Below are 17,054 nucleotides of genomic sequence, written 5' to 3' on the forward strand. Positions count from 1 at the left end.
GAATAATGCATACATATATATATATATATGTATGTATATATATATATATATATATATATATATATATGTGTATATATATATATATATATATATATATATATATATATATGTGTGTGTGTGTGTGTGTGTGATTATGATCAATATGGTTAATAAGGCTTCTGAGCCACCACAAACAGTCCTCATCCGCTGGTTATTTTTTGGTGACTGTATTTTTACATTTTCTTTTTTGTTGTTGTTGTTTTTTTAGGGGAAATGCTACTGGCCATCCAAAAAAAAAAAGGAAAACGGGTGCGAATTTCACAGAGCAGCGCTTCCTGTCGGACGCGCACGATGACAGGATGTTCCCAGACCGTCTTTCATGCACGTCAAGTGGAAGTGGAGACAGGTGCTACACACGCACGCACGCACACACACACGTAAAAAAAAAAAAAAAAAACATCCACCGTAGTACACTTTTGTGTGATGTAGGTCGGGCGTTTCCCCTCATTTGAGTGCAAATGTTTTTGGATGAGCTGCCCTAAATTAAAATTGATGTCTGTCTACTCTGCACAAAATTGCCAAATTCTAAGTGCTGAATTTTAGTAATAAGTCTTCAAGCTGAAAGTTGACACTTTGATCATGTTGATTATTTGAGATCAACTTGAGCTTAAACACAAATGACATTTCAATGTATTCCACACTATGTGCTGCATAGGTTAAAGAGACATGGGGTGTAAAACAAGTTTTGAACTGTGTAGCACCCGCATCATCGCCTTGTTCAAATATTTCCAATGTTAGATTTCAATGATGCAGCTAAATTGCACCTTGACTCCAGCTTCATCACATGATCAAATCCAATTACACGGTGATTGCAATTTCAATAGAAGTCATTTCCACTTTGTGCTGACCGACTTGCCAATTGCACACTGTTAAATACCCATTGATTGCATGGTAGTTTCACATCTTTGACATGTGAAATACGCGTTTGTGTCAACTATTTGTTGCACTCGAGTTACATGGTCCAAATACACCAATTCCACATGAGTGACGGTGTTAGCTCCACGTTCATGAAAATGTTGCATGCATTCATCCCAATTTTTAATCCCAACTTTTGCTGGCCCCCAATGTGCCTGTAGTCATTTTATTTCTTTGTCTGTTTGTTTTAATGCGTGAACTTTTGCCCGCAAGCGGCGTCGCGTCGGCTTGAGTAACGGTCCGGGTGACGCACCCCCCTCGCCGTATCGCCCTGGCCGCGTCGCGCTGGCCGCGTCCTTGACTCCTGATTCATTGGAGTGAGCGATTGTTTTCCTTTTCCCGCGGCTGAGTCGCGCCCATTGTTTGGTCCCGGCCGGCGTCCGCCTTCAAACGAGAAGGTGGTGCGCCGGCCAGGGGTGTGACCAGTAAGCAGCTGGGAGAAGGTGGAGCGCGGCGGCTGCGCAGGAAGCTGACGTCATCATCTGATTCGTTCGCGTGATTGCTTGCTGCCCGCATGGACGCCGGCTAAAAATTGTCCCGAATACTGGCCGGGGGCGGTGGGGGGTGGTTGGGTTGAGCAGCATATCATTGGAGGCCTGTGCCTGAGCCACCAAAGCTACTCCAGGACACGGTGCCCACCCAAAAAAAAAAAAAGAAATTCTTCTGTCCGTGTGCTGCAATTAAAAGAAAAAAAGGAATACCCTCATACATGTTTAGCTATTTTTACAAAAACTCCATATTTGTTATTTCCTCATATTCTGTTTTTTTTTTTTTTTTAAATATTCATTCATTCATTTTATTGTGTGTGGGGGGGGGCAAGTCAGGATTTTATATGGTGTGCGCCACTTATATAATATGCAACCTACAACTAGTAAAAATGAAAGAAAATAAGCAGTTGTTTTAACTTTTTGGGGCTGGCGTGTCTGGGGAGGGAGGGAGGGGGTGCGCCAAGTCACCAGGTCAGGATGTTGAAGGGCATGTATGGCTGAAAAAATAAATAAATAAAATAAAGAAGCTACAGGAAGCGAAAGTGACTTTTTTTCTAATGGTGCGTGCCGGACGGCGCAAGGGGGGAATGAAGAACGGTTCAAATGGTATGTACCAGCCCTTTTGTGCATATCGTGTACCCAGCTTGCTTCTTGTTCGTGACATGACGAGCGAAAAACAATTGGGCTATGGAAAGATGGTGTAAAGGTCACTGAGTGTCGGTATTGGGGGTACACAGGCGGGCGTTAGCTGATTAAGTCATTGGTAGTAGATTGCACAAGCAGCCTTTTGGGACAGCTGCAGCCGAGGAAGGGGTGCGTCCAGAGGGGCTCGCTAATCCGCACGAATGCCGCCCCAACCATCGCTTTTATGGTGTCGGCCGCGCACCCGCGTCCGCTTGTGATGCAATCTAAATTTAGTCACACGCTGACTCCATCGTTTATTTTCCTCCCGATTCCATCACACACGCGCACCCATGCGGGCGAGTGTAAAAATATCTTCCGAAATATGCGCGCGATGCTAAATCAAACAGGTAGCATCTTTTCATCTTTCCAGCTACTGGACGTTTAACACACACCACATATGAGTCTGCATCATAAGTGCACCCCCGTCCTGACATTCCAACTGAGCGCGTGCACACGCACACACAGACCCTCAAACAGCCCCATACGTGGTGACCTTTTATGTGTCGCTTACCTCCTTCAACATCAGTCTCCTCATTTCTATATTTTGCACCCCCTTCAACATAGTGGCTTACCACACCACCATTACCCCATACACACCCTAAACAAGTAAAAACAACTCCTAATGTTGGCGCACCGCCTTTCCCCTGCACACGCCCACTTTTTTAAAACTAAATGTAGTCCCTTTTAACATCCTGCAGGTTGCATACATTTTAACTTCTGCACCTCCTTCAATATCCTGACTTGGCGCACCACTTGCCCCCCAAAAAACAACTCCTTATGTGCTTTCCTTTTGACTTCCTGTAAGACTGTCTGTGCTAAACTTCCTCATACCTCCTTCAACATCCTGACAGAAAAGTCCAAACAACTTCCAGATTCTTTGTGTCCCAATTCCACGTGCATAAGCCATTCAAATAACTTTTTAAGGCATGCACCCCTTCAACCCTTAGACTGAGTTGTTGCACCCCATCTCTCTGCACGTCCCCTAAAAAAAGTCTGTTTAGAAAAACTGCCAAAAACCCCCAACATAAAACATTTTGTAGGGCTTCATTGCTAACGTTTGAGTGGTTACATGCAGGCAAGAAAAGATGTTCATGATGGAGTCCGCAGCTCACAAGAGTTTTGCGCCTCACTGCGACTCTTCATCTTCTTCTGCTTCTGAGCGATGAGCCCTGCAACGATATAGGAAGAAAGAAAGATGCGACGGTACAAATAAAAAGCTGATGTTGAAGCTTTGAGCTGCAGCCGATCAATAAAGAACGGCCAAAGGCAGCGACTACCTGAGATCACGTTCGGGCCGCTGGCCTCATTTGCAATTTGTCCCAATCTCTCCTCGCACGCACGCAGGCGCACGCATCCGCACGCATCCGCGGCTTTGTCCCGCTCCCGTTCTGCTCTCATTTTACGGCCGTGCTCACACAAAGCTCCATGAAAGCAACGTGCAGACTCGGTTGAGAGAACGCTCACTAGTCACCAAAAGAAGTATACTGTACTGTATACTTCGTTCCAATGTTCAGCACAATCAAGCAACATCGGTTCAAGCAAAAGTTTTATTTAAAAAAATGTCAGTGAAAAATAATGTATGCACCTGCGTTCACATCTGCGTTATTTAAAAATCATTGATGTGAGTTTGACACAAAAAATGAATCAAATAAAAGCAACTCCATTTCAATACACAAGCAAAAAGGGAAGAGTTGAAGTAAAAACAAAATATATCTAAGAGTTAGGAAAGCAGAAATGAAAGAAATATATTCAAGTTCTTCAGTATGAAAGCACAAAACTACAAAATACGGTTTTGAAAATGTGAAATTGATTGCTGACAGTTAGGAAAGCAGCAAATGAAATGCATTTTCCTTCCTGAATTGTCGGCCCCAGAGAAGATCACGTCGACGCTTGCTCACGCAGGTGAGCGCCGCCCACCCGCATTGCCGTAGCCCGGGGGGGCCCGGGGGGGGGGGGGGGGGGGGGGGGTCAGCGCGCTGAGCCTCTTGTTATGCAGCCCTTAGCTGCAACAACAGGCGGGATCACGCCGCACACCCCGTTGAAACACATTCACCGCAATTAGGCAGGATCCTCCTGCACGGCCCCGGGCCGCACGCGCACACATGCAACGCTGCGGCCCCTTTCCTCCAAAGAGCTCAAACGAGAGCAGCGGGTCAGGGCGAAGACCCTCTTCCTTTCAAACCAGAAGAAATATCTATTTTTAAAATGGGACTTTGTCCACTATAAATACAGCAAATTACCCGCCGGCTGACATCCAATTCAAGAAAAGAAGAAGCAGCCGTTTGCAATGCAAAACGTGAAACTCTTTGATTGTCTCCGTTCTGCTTCTGCTGTCGTGACATGTCCACATTCGTCTTCATCTTCCATCATTCAATGAGCCATTTAAGCTGATTGTTGAACAGCCCCGCAGAAGCGGCGTGGGCGGCCGTTGCCGACCCACAGCGTGAATCACGAGGACGTCACGGACGGACGGACGGGATGTCCGCCGCCGCTGCCGAAACAAGGCGGCGTGTGTGACTCGGGCCCCTGGAAGCGTCCGGGCCAGGAAGCCGGCTCACGGCTGCCCTGCCGACTGTCAGCCGCGCTTCCGGGTGAGCGTGTAAAATGTGCTGTGTCAAAAGGTGTCAAAGTAGCAGGCAAAATCCGCTGGGTCCTTCAGTGCCACTTTTGCCAAGTGGACCACACTGAAAAAAACAAGGACTTGATTTTTGGCTGCGCATGATTCAAATGTGTCAAACGAACACACGCCTTTGGTTTCTTTTTCAAGGAAACACGGAGAAATGACATCGGTTTACCGCATTTGAACCATGTTTGAATGAATGCAAAGGATCTTTTTTCAGTCTAACGGCAAAATTCTCCAACCACACCTCACTCAAGTTTGTGGCATCAAGCCGCCCCCTCTCAAAAGCCCTCAACAAAAATGTTGCAGAAACATCTTGCATTGTCTTTCTGTCGGCTATCAAAATGTTTTGTACAATGTTTAGCAATCACCTTTCGCGAGTTCCGCCTCGAGTGGCGCAAACGATGGAAAATAAGCCAAATCAGACAAATGTCTTGAGTTAAAAGTGCAAAAGAGCAAAATGTTTTGGGGCAGAATTGTTATGTTCTTTCATGATCTTGTGAACTGGACAAACGGCTAGCAAAACTTTTCACTTTTTGCATTTCCAACATTTATCACGTTTTTTTCCGTGCCTGTGTGGAATTGTTGAATGTCGTCGTCGTGTCATTTTGCAAACTTGATAAGCGGCTAGCAAAACGCTACCTTTTTGGGACAAAGCACACGGACGGGACTGACGTTCACTGTGTTTTTTGGTTTGCCCCTCCGCTACTGCGCTACAAAACGTGGCGTGAATCTCTTGCGTAATTTGCCAATAACCTTGCCGTACTGACAGACAATTGGCCATCGCAACATTTCTTACTCAGCACTTTTCCACATGACACTTTTCGTCTTTAGTGGCACAAACAGTCAAAAGTGAGAGCAGAGCAGCATTGATTTGTTTGCAAAATTTATTAGTCAAAAGTGCAAAAGTATAAAAACAAACCAAAAAAACAACTGACATCCACAGACTTTGAAATAGTGACTGTACAACATAACTTGATCAGCCCGCGAGCGAGCGAGCGAGCGAGTCAAATGAAAAGAAGGCGTTTGCTAGAAAATGTCCTTCAGTAGCCTGGCCTCTGACTTCAGTCGGCAGGCAAAATGTCAACAGCGGCGCCGAGGTTTTAGGAGTTGTTGTAGCTGCAGTAGTAGACGGCGGTGCTGGCGTCCGACAACACGGACGATATGAGGCTCTCGGGTCCTTGCGCGCCGCCCTCGTGCGGGGCGCCGTACGCCGACGAGCCCAGGTACTGCTCAAACTCGCTTCGGTCCACCTCCGAGAGCAGCTCGGCGTTGGCGGCCGCGCCGTGCGGCTGGCAGTCGGGCGGCGGCGACAGCTGCCCCGCCCCGGGGTGCCGCTTGACGTGGCCGTAGTACACCGTCCAGGGGTTGGGGCACCCCACGTAGGGAGCGTGCTGCTGCTGCTGCTGCTGCTGCTGCTGCTGCTGCTGCTGCTGGGGAGGGAGGGGCTCCTGCTGCTGGTAGTCACCACCGCCCTGCGGGTGGTAGGCGTACATCATGTGGCAGTCCTCCTGGGAGGGGAAGAACATGGAGTCGGCGTCCACGACGTCCAGGGGCGAGGTGTCGGGGGTGGGTAGGCTGTAGCTCCCGTACGAGGGGCCGCCCAGGGGGTCCGAGCGGTAGTGAGCCAGCGGCTGCTGCTGCTGCTGCTGCTGCTGCTGCTGCTGCTGCTGCTGCTGAGACATCGGCGGGTAGCCGGCGTGCTCGTGGTAGGCCCCCGGCCCCGCCCCGTCCCCGGGCGCCCGGTGCTCGGAAGCCCCGTGCAGCAGGAAGCCGGAGTCGAGCCGCTTAATCCGCTTGACCTGCTTACGCCTGCGGGGCCGGTACTTGTAGTTGGGGTGGTCCTGCATGTGTTGAACTCGCAGACGCTCGGCCTCCTCCACAAACGGCTGCTTGTCCGACGCCGGCAGCGACTTCCACGACTTGCCTGCAACGACCGCACCGACAAAAATGTCACAGGGCCCAGCACCAATGTACGCTCCGCAAATACAGTTTGGTTTATACAGCAATCCATATAATTTTGTAGCGCATGACCGAATCATAGCATCCGTAGAGAAAAGCTAGCGGGCAAAACGGGCGATGTGGAGTTCATTTACCCCCACATATTCAGCGCAAATGTGTTAGTTCAGAAGTGCGTATGAAACTGGCGGCGCTTCCCAAGAAGTAGCTCTCGCTTTTAAAAAGATTGCCGACCGCCGATATGCATTAATACTCCAATATATGCACGCGAGGTGCAGGTAGTATTGTTGTCCACTTGGGATCACAACCTCGCGGTCTACGCTGTAGCATCTGTGACGTTGAATGTGTGTGTGTGTGTGTGTGTGTGTGTGTCTCACACACACAAGACGGGCCTGAACCGTTGAGCAATGTGGAAGTCAGTGAATGAGAATGCAGAGTTGGCCGTCAGTTTACCTTGCTAAAGGCTTAGCCGCCGCGCGCGTGGAGTGACGTGCTCGTCTTGACTCGACTTTGTGAGCCAGTGAAAGTGCGCAGGCAGCTCTTTTCCATCTCGGCTTTATCCTAACCACCTGTGTTGCAATTGGTTCTAACTAGCGGCGGCGGGCTATTTTTCATTAGCTACCCATGTTGACTTGACCACTTGGAACTTGATTTGGGTGACGTGATCCCAAACTTTGGACGTGCTCTCTTTCTTGCTGGCTCGCGCTTATTGCTTCTTGAGTCTGCAGTAACAGTCCGTGTGGAAAATAATCACCGCAAATTCTCATAATTTGGTGAACACGCCGCCAAAAATGTCTTAGCATATTTCTTCAGAGGTTCCAAAAGTAGCACACTCTGTACCTCGGTAGAAAAAAAAAAAGGGTCAACGTAGAAATGTTGCTTGAACTCCTTATACTCAAGTAAAAGTGCCAAAGTACAGACTGAAATGGATTTCTATACAAAAGTCAAATGACGTTTTGCCATCTTTATCAACTTCCATAGTGCTGTAACTGAGACTAATAATAATAAACACAAAAAACGGTGGCATGTTGCTGTTTAAGCGCTGAACTTTTATGCCGTCAAAATGCAGATGTCGCGTTCATTGCGCTCGCTGTTTCGATTACGTTGTGAGCTCGGCAACAAAAAAATGACAAATTGGTGCTTGTCGTAAGAAACTGGTTCAAAAAAGAATCCACCTTACTGGGATGTTTTTGTTTTTTTTCCACATTAGACTCATTTGGGTTTTTTTTTGTAGGCGGGCACAAGATTGGCCACAAATTCTTCTGTGGGTCGCAAATATTAACCAGTGGAGGTGGAAAAAAACGTAAGCATCCTGTTTTGGCAAAGTAAAGAGTGCAAACTACATTACCAAAGTTGTATGTTTGAAACCAATTGAAAATGTCAAACTCAAAGCACCACCCGGCAAATATGAAAGTCACCCTGATTGAAGTCAAATACGAAATATGAGCTCACCTCGGCAGTCCACACGCTGACGTTTGACGCCAACAAATGACGTTTTTTTTTTTAGTCAGGCCATGGAATGGCATCGACGCAAAAGTTGTCACACTCTCTTTTGATGACATGCAGAATATTTCGACACATTCCTATGTCAACATATGACAAATGTGGCACAAAGTGGGAGCTATGTGACCTCAATATAATTTCCTGCAGTTTGATTTGACACGTGTGAGTATCGAGCGTCGAAAGATGACATTTAGTCCAAAACTTGGAATCGGAGTAAATATAAAATGTTGATGTTCTTTCTGTTGTTTGCTCGCTAAAAATGGGATCAAATTTCCCATTAGATCATAATAATAGTGATGTTTGAACTCAAAAGTGCCGTAATTGTGTTACAAAAGATATGAACAGTGGTCATGTTGATAATTAGTCTTTGCTCTCTGCGGTGATACAGAAAGGAGACAAAATGTTTCGAATGCCACCCACTCAGTGATATTTAAGCAAAAATAAATGTAACCTTTCCACACAAGAATCAGTGAGTGATTTTAGTATTGCATTTGGAGTCATGTGCCGAAGAATAAATGTTGCCTTTTGAAAGACCACTCACTGGTTTTACATGACACCACTTGTCATTTCATACATGTTACAATCACTAACTTGTGGTTAAGTCCAATCAGTGTTATAGTAATACACTGTGGACTTGAGTTTGATTGGGCTAATTGGAATATTTGCATCCAAAGCTAGTTTGAAAATAACCTAGTGATGCATTCAATCCGAAAATGCCCTGCTGTTTGAATGAAATAAAGCCGTCAAACCAAACCCAATGGAAGCAAGTGGATGAAAAGGCAGAAAGCCACGGGTCATGAAGCCAAATCAGCTTGTGGGGTGACGACAGCGAGTACGCGTGCCTTACCGAGCATTTTGCTGAGTTCGGCGTTGTGCAGGTCCGGGTTCTGCTGCGCCAGCCGCTTGCGCTCGTCTTTCGCCCACACCATGAAGGCGTTCATGGGGCGCCGGATCCTGGGCTCGCTCTTGCCGCGACTCTGCTGGCTCCCCGCGGCCGCGCCTCCGGCGATGGCCGGCGCCGCCGCCGCCGCACCCAGCCCGGCGACGGCCGCCTCGCTCTTGGCTTTGGGCTCCCCGAGGGGGCCGAGGGGGCCGAGGGGGTCGGCGGCCCACTGACAGTGTCCCATCCCAGGCATCATGACTGACATCGCTGACTGGCACCTTGCCTGGTTCTGATCGTCGCTGGCGTAGCCCGCATCGGGACTGCTCATCTCTTTCTCCGCCGGCCTTTTTCACCCAAACAAAACAAATGGTGAAAGAAAGAGATGCAAAGCTTACGAAACTTTGTCCCATCCAAAGAGAAAAGCTGCTGGGAACTCCGAGTGCACGTTGGGGTTATTTATAAACGCGTGCAGCCAATAGGCGCGCGAGGGGGCGTGCCTTAAACTCCGCAAGGTGTTTCAAAGTTGACTCCTCTTGACCTTATTTGGAAGGTTACGCGTAAAGGCCTCGCCTTGATTAGAAAATGTGACAAAATGTACATTTGACTTACAAGTTGTAAAAACAAAAATCATCTAGAATACAAGTTTTAAAAATAAATACAATTGAAGTGTTAAAGTGTTAAGTTCAAATTGAAAAAATCTTGAAAAAAAAAAAACGTCTAGTAGGCTAATTGTGGTTGTAACGCAGTAATATACAAGTCTGACTACTGGGAGCTGTTCCTGATATTTTGCACCCAATGAAGTTAGCAAAATATTGGGAACCGTTTGACAATGCAATGCTGAGGACTGCTGCTGCTGCGTTTTGTTCACGGTCACTTGTAGACATATAGACGTATACCTATACGATACATACTTTGACATCCGCAAATATAGACTCTTGCTCCATGTATATTTGTTTTCAAATTGCAAAGCTGCTGACTATTGTTGCTGCTGTCCAAGTGGCCTTGTGTGTGTGTGTGTGTGTGTGTGTGTATATATTTAGCATTCTTTACACTTGAACTCTGGTGTCCTTCCTCTACAGCGAGGGCTTCAAGCGCCACACCACCGCCCACAGCGCCGATTTCTCCGGCGCTGTTTGTTGGTTCAGCAAAAAGCGCGTTTGTTGCGTTCTTATCACGGCCGGCAGCCCCTTTTCTCCCGTCTCGTCCCGCTCAAAAAGGGTTGACAGAAATACGAGGGACGCTTACAGAGCGGCGCGGACTAGAGGTCGGCACGGGAGCCGATGTGCGCCGTAATGCTGTCATCGTCCATTTTGCCAGCGAGCCGCGGCGTGCGGGTGTCTGTGGGAATGTCTGGGCGTGGGTCGTGCCTCCATTTGATTGGAGAAGTCATCAAGTCTGGCGACCCCGCCACATTTCCTCCGCTAAGGTGAAGCTCGCAGTCAGTGCTGGGAGCTCACCCCCCCCCCCCCCGTTGGTCCTCCCATCCCTACGCCCCGTGCCTGGGGAGTCTGGGGCAGGGCGGGGGCCGAGCCCTCTCGACGCCAGCCTCTGGACGGGGGAGCGCTCCAGGGAGAGGTCAAGCGGGCTTGCTTACACAATAGCATTATCTCAGTTCCAGGCCTCGGCTAACGGCGGCGGTGAGCACTTCCTGTCCCCTCGGCGAGCGCTTCCTGTCCTTGGCGCGGCAGCACAAGTTGTCCGCCTTGCACAAAGCAGTGGTTGGGGTGGGGGGTGGGGGGGGGGCTGTACACGAAGCGCCGGGTTGGCCGTCCGTCTGGCTAATGGCTGCGGGTGGCCTACTGGGGGGATCGCACAATGCGCGGCAGTGTTAGCACTAGTGTTGCGCGGGCGGATGGCGTATTTATGTTCGCACGCCGGCCTGATCCCACATGTGTTCACAAACAATGCCGCTAATAAACACTGCATGCCCCGTTCTCTTCTGAATACTAACTAGTGCTACCACCAGCCAATTAGCACTTGTTGCTACATGTAGACAACGCTGCTGACTATTCTTGCCGCCTTCCTTCACATTCACTTCTGTATAAAATCAATTCATGTCCTGTTTGCCATTCACATCTGCGTACATGGTGTCGTCGCACTTTGGAATTCACAATTACATCTGCGTATAACCTATAGTGCATATTGGTACAAAAATGGCGTTTTGCCATCGATTCAACGCTGCTGACTAGTTTTGCTGCATTTGACTCACATTCACATCGCTATAGATGAAGTAGCTACTTATGCGTGTGCATTACGTCTGTAGTATGTATTGACCCATATTTAGTTTTTGCAACATAAATGCTGCTGACTATTCTTGCTGCCTTTGTTCACATTCACTTTTGTCCAGTCTCAATTCATGTACAGTTTGTCATTCACATCTGCAGATATATTGTGGTTGTTGTTGTATAGTTGTTTTGCTATGTTGTTCTTGTTGCCTTCCATAAAACCAGAATTTCTCCATTGTGGGATGAATTTTGGATTATTCTGGTCCGTATCGATGCATGTTGCAAGCGTTCGTTTTGATTATTATTTGTTTGTTTTGTTTTGCTTGGGCATTAAGTGGCCTAAATATTGGACAATAGTGCATGAAAATTCCGAATGTTTGATGTTGCAGTTTGCGGAAGCCACCGTAGTGTATGCAGCCCAACGGCGGCTGGTTGTGCCTTGGCGGAGGTCTGCTCTGTTCCGCAGAGCGTCATTGAAGTTTTTTGCATGCATTGTTTGCAGCCAGCAGACGTGTGGCATTATCAGCTCCTCAGATAGGAAGTGTTGTGATTGTCTGATTAGACCACCACGTCTTCCCTCTTCAACACCTGCTCTTGGGAACGGGGGCTTGCTAAAGGTGTATTGGGGGGGGGGGGTAATTTTTTTTCAACATAGCAGGTGATGAAAAAGAGGGAAGAAAATTTCGTCTCGGAATAGGATTGACACCTTTTACGCTAATCGACACAAAAGTTTGATTTCCCTTTAGCTGTTAGCTGTCAATCACATTGAGGTAGCGTAGCGAGCTAGCCAGACACTACTGTATGTGATGTTGCGGCAACGGTGAAGCGTAGCCCTTACCCGCTAACTATTTGCAATCACACGTGATCTCCCAAAAACAAAGACGAACGAGCACTATCGGATATGTTGGCAGTTGATTTGTTTGATAAGTAGCCTGGGATTTAGTTAAGCAGTTAAATCATTCATTTGCCAGTTAGCTTGTTTACTTTACTGTTTACTAGCTAGTTAAATGTCTAGTTACAGAGATAGCCTGTTTGTTAGTTAATGTGTTTGCTAGGTGTCTAGCTAGTTATTTATCTCTTTAGCTTTCTAGTGAGCCATTTATTTAGTTGGTTAGTTGCCAAGTTCGTCTTCTAAGCAGCTTATTTATTTGATTGGTAAGCTAACCTAGTCATTTTTACAGGTAGTTTGTTAGGTACTGTATATGTCAGTTAGCTAGTTGTCTCGGTAGATTAGTAGCTAGTTATTTCATTTTCTCTGTAGTGCGTGAGTTTGTTAGTTAGCTAGCTCATTTTTGTCGTGGCTGACCAACAGCTATTTATTTAGCTACACCGTTAGTTAGCTTGTGAAATTATGAATTCGCTAGCTAATTTGACAGATAGTTATTTTGAAAGATAGCTGGGTAGTTACTCATCTATTTGTTAGTTTGATGAAAAGTTCTCCTTTTACAGATAGCACGCTTGCAGCCTTATTTCGTATGTTATGCAGTTAACTAGTCCGCAAGATAAGTTTTAGTTTATTTTCTTGTGTGTTATTGGCGCGGCCATTATCTGTTATAAGCACACACATACACGCACACAAAATGACACACGCAGGCACAGAGTCCCTCGTGATTGTTTGGGAGGCGTTAATCCAGCAGGAATCTGCTTGGCCCCACTTTGTTTACAGGACGTTTTTGACATTTTGCCACTACCTGACCCCAAATCCGCCCTATAAAGCCCACCCCCAACACCCCCACCCGCAAGATGATACATTGATAAAAGTGTTTGTCCTCCAAGCTTCAACGTTCCAATTCTTTGAGTCTTCCGTCTAAGATAGACATCAAATATGTTTGAGACTTTGTTCTTTAATTAGTGAACTAGCTTGCGCCACATTTATTTGGTTCATTCATTAGTCAGCTAATTTGCTAGCCCGTTAGTTTGAAAAGTAGCGATCGTCTTATTCATTTTGTCAGTCAGTCAGTTAATTAGTAAGTTTTGCAGGTAACTCGTTATTTAGCCAGGTAGCTTGCTAGCTATTCGTTGGAATTTGGATAACAAGCTGTACGTTCCCTCGTTAAAACAATCATTGCTTTTCTTTCTTGGTATTTTTCTTTGAATCAAAAATCCAGCTCAACTCATCGCGCTTCTTCTGACACAATCATCAGCCTCATCACACGCTGTTTAGTGATGGCGACAATTAGCGCTGATGTGCCAACTGTTGCAGCCTCCCAATTGTTGTCGAGTGATAACAAGACTCAATCTAGAAAGTAAAACGAAAACAAAAACCGCAAGAGATTGTTAATTGTGCATGAAAACACCTTGTTGAGTGCTTAGCACAATTGAAGTAGGCGGAATTGGCATTTCACCGCATCCCCTCTGCCCACCGGCGACCAGTCACCGTCCTGGCCGGCCGGCCGGCTGAGGCTAATTGAAGAGCGTGTTTATCATTTTATGACTTTATCCATAAGGACAGAGCTGGCCAGCACTTCCTGTTCTCGAGGCTCCTTGACAGGTCGCTGGCATTATGAGGCCGGCCGGGCCAACTCCGACTGCCATCGCGCCTTGCCATGCATTGTTTTCTGCTGCGCTGCGACCGACCGGTCACAAACTGATAAGACCTGTCGTCTATTTTAGGTCGACCCCTTTCTTTTCTTAGTTTGGAAAAAAAACAAAATCTGGCCTTGACACTTTCAGACCAAAATATCTGCAAGCTCTTTGGGAGGAAATTTTACTAGCTAGTTAGTTTGATAGGTGGATAGCTAATTATTCATTTGGTTAACTAGCTGGCTAGCTCGTTGAAAATAAACAAAAAAAACTGTCTCAATCTAAAAAAAACATTTTTCTTTTCTTTTCTTTTCTTTTTTTTTTCTTCTTTTTGAAGCAATCGTGCATATCATTTGAGCTCAGTCAAAATTCATTTGTGTCATCTGGGAGCAAAATTTGTCAATGAATCATCTTTTCCAGCATCAAAGGCAGAAAACAATAAGCGGTGCCAAGAAAAAGAAGAAAAGTCATTTAGCGGCAACACAATTGTGTGTTGTCGCTTTGGCCTTTGTGCTGACAAAGTCAAGTGAGAATGATGTGGCTAACAAGTGTTGTGATTGTGTTTAATGACAAATAACCTGACCTGCGTTCAACCCCTCGCACCACCTTCACATCCACAAGCCGCTTTGACTTTGACACTTGGGCGCTGGATCAATTAGCCAGTGACCAATCATTACTAATCAATTGATGTAGTCAGGGGAGAGACAGTACGGCCTTTGTGAGCTGCAATCTGCGTGTCCATTGATTTGTCGCCCTTTTGTGTGTGCGCCACGCTAAGGTGACCAAACATGTAGATAGCCCACAAACGTGCTAACCATCAATAGCGCGCTAACCATCAATGGTTCCTGTTTGATTGGAAAGAATCTGGATCAATACGCCATACGAGGTAGAGGCCACTGAAAGCCTTGGAGGCCATGTCCACACACCTTATTATTTTTGGGAGACATATTTGGGCTTTGTTTTTTACGGCTGGCGAACTAATTTGCTAGCAATAGCAGTACCTTAGTTTTGATGTCCTAAAACCTAGCGTGTAGCCTTCAAACCAAGGGTTTATTTGGTTACTTAATCTGAGAGATATTTAGCTCGCGTGGAAGATAGCCAGTTTGTGTCCTCCTTAACCAGAGTAGGATTAAAAGCAATTCTGAAATTTTCCAAGTCATTTAGTTGGTTTTCTAGTTGTTATCTAGTGTGCTTGTTAATTATCTTGTTAGTCAATCAATCAGTCAGTCAGTCTAATGGCAAATTACATATTTGACATTGTATAAGTGTATTTTGTACCCTCAGTAGTGAATGAATGGCAAGAGCTGGTTGAATTAGAATACACAAGAAGTCGTAACTGGCTGCTCGAGAACAGTTGCGAAAGGTGGAGGTGTGAAGTCCACGACATGCATTTATTTCCGCAAGAGCAAGGAACCCCCCTTTTCTTGTGTCTTCCCCAAAACCTCTGTTTGTTAGTTAGGTAGTTACTTTCAAGGGATTGGCTGGAGTGATATAAAAGTAGTGCTTAAATGTAGTAGGCATTGTGAAAGGTTTTTTTTGTGGTTCATCGGTTGTCTCGCTAGCTTCGTCCTTGACACAGCGACGTCTAATTCTGATTTAATGACGTCTTTCTCGCTTTGTGCCACCGACTTTATCTCTTGAGCACAAAACACACACACACACACACACACACACACACTTGATGATGATGACAATGATGATGTACTCACCTTCATAAAAGTGGAGAAAGAATTTTGTTTTTCCCCACAGCTGTGTTTCTATAGAGGAAATACACAGTGTGTGTGTGTGTGTGTGTGTGTGTGTTCATGTGGTTAGTGCGTGTGAGTGCTTCCTCCCTGGCGGCGTTCCTCTTACTCGCCGCGATAGGTTGGAAACTCGTTAGATTGTCAACTTCTGCTTTTGTTCTCGCTCAGGCTAATGAACGGCAAACTCTGTCTTGGAGCAGATGGAGGAGCCCGGCAAGCTGAGCTGTCGGCGCTTCCCTTCCACCTTTCTTCTCGTTGTTCTTCTTGGATGCGATGTTTCACGCTCTGAAACATCGGTCGGGGGCAGCGTCCGAGGTGCGCCGCCGTCTTCGTTTCCACACAATGGCGTCAGTAAATAGGCTCTCTGGATGACCGCTTTGATAAAGGAACCTACCACAAACAGTGGGAACTCTCAAGTCCAATGCACTCGGCTTCCCCTTTGGAAATAATACAAAGTGTTACTTTTATATTGCATTGAACCGTTTATTCAATCTTAACTGTAACTGTCAAAAATAAGTTATGCCCTAACAAAAATGTAAAAACAAGAGCAGAAATGTGTTTGGGGGAAAAAAAAGCATTGAAAAACTCCCCCAAATCCAAATTTCAACAAGTCTATCTTCACGTTAATTAAAAGTGAGGACTCGAGTAAAATAATATTGTTTAAAAAAAACGGCCAAAGTAAAAGATGCCTTTATTGTCGCGTCCGAAATGCAAGAACAATCAAACATTGAGTCAGGTAACTTATCACACGCATGCTGACTTGCATGCTGTGAAAAGGGAACTAAAAGCTCAAGAAAAAGAAAAGCTGATACGACATGTTGCACACCTGCCATAGAAGAAGGTGAATGTGTGTGTGTGTGTGCGCGTGTATGTGCGTGTGCGGGGGTGTGTGTGTGTGTGTGTGTGTGTGTGCGTACGTGCGTGCGTGCGGTGTCACTTCCCCCCCCGCTTGGACGGCAGCTTCCCAGCAGAGCTGGCAGGTCCTCCCACCTGCCAGCAAAGGAAATCACATCGCATTGAGTCAGCCAAGCAGAAAAAAACAAATGGCAGCAAACATGACGTATGCGCTGCCTTGCGCCACGACGACGTCCACGCAAGTGAGCGGCGGCTTAAGTCGGCAGCGTTCCGCGCTCATTTCCGTGTCACTGTGCCACTGCGCGCATCTCATCATCTGAAGGCGAGAAGCCGCATTGACACATTCCACTGCGTATTCCTTCCTGCGCCAGCGAATCCTGAATCCCCCCCGTCTCAAATCAAAATGTGCGCCTGTTGACAGCCTGCCCGGCCGGCAACAATATGTCTCAAGTGTGTGTGTGTGTGTGTGTGGGTGGGGGGGGGGTTCTTTTTCTTTTCAGTGTGTGGCAGGAAGCCGCGGGCTAATGCTGCGACGTTATCCACTCATTCTCCTGCCGGGGGTTTTCCTCGCAGCGCAGGAAATTGTCCGCTTTGATTTACTCTAACCAAATCTGG

At 46.7% G+C, this 17,054-nt stretch overlaps 1 protein-coding gene across 1 annotated transcript; it reads right to left on the reverse strand.

Moving 5' to 3' along the window:
* Positions 1–5,667: 5,667 nt before the first annotated feature.
* Positions 5,668–9,492, reverse strand: LOC147127045 (transcription factor Sox-17-alpha-like). The gene is made up of 2 exons (XM_086021035.1): positions 9,056–9,492; positions 5,668–6,673 (listed from the first exon to the last, which is right to left on the reverse strand). The coding sequence occupies exons 1-2, from the start codon at positions 9,417–9,419 to the stop codon at positions 5,850–5,852; spliced, it is 1,188 nt and encodes a 395-aa protein (XP_085877161.1). The 5' UTR covers positions 9,420–9,492; the 3' UTR covers positions 5,668–5,849.
* Positions 9,493–17,054: the final 7,562 nt, after the last annotated feature.

The sequence above is a fragment of the Filicampus tigris genome, chromosome 21 (genome assembly GCF_054856515.1).
Source record: "Filicampus tigris isolate MCC_2025a chromosome 21, RoL_Ftig_1.0, whole genome shotgun sequence".
Classification (NCBI taxonomy): domain Eukaryota; kingdom Metazoa; phylum Chordata; class Actinopteri; order Syngnathiformes; family Syngnathidae; genus Filicampus; species Filicampus tigris.

What these genes read in the sequence shown, in the direction of transcription:
- LOC147127045 (XM_086021035.1), bottom strand. Translation starts at nt 9,419, where the DNA reads ATGAGCAGTCCCGATGCGGGCTACGCCAGCGACGATCAGAACCAGGCA. An exon ending in CGAACTCAGCAAAATGCTCG is followed by an intron (nt 6,674 to 9,055) that starts GTAAGGCACGCG and finishes CGGTCGTTGCAG; the next exon opens with GCAAGTCGTGGAAGTCGCTG.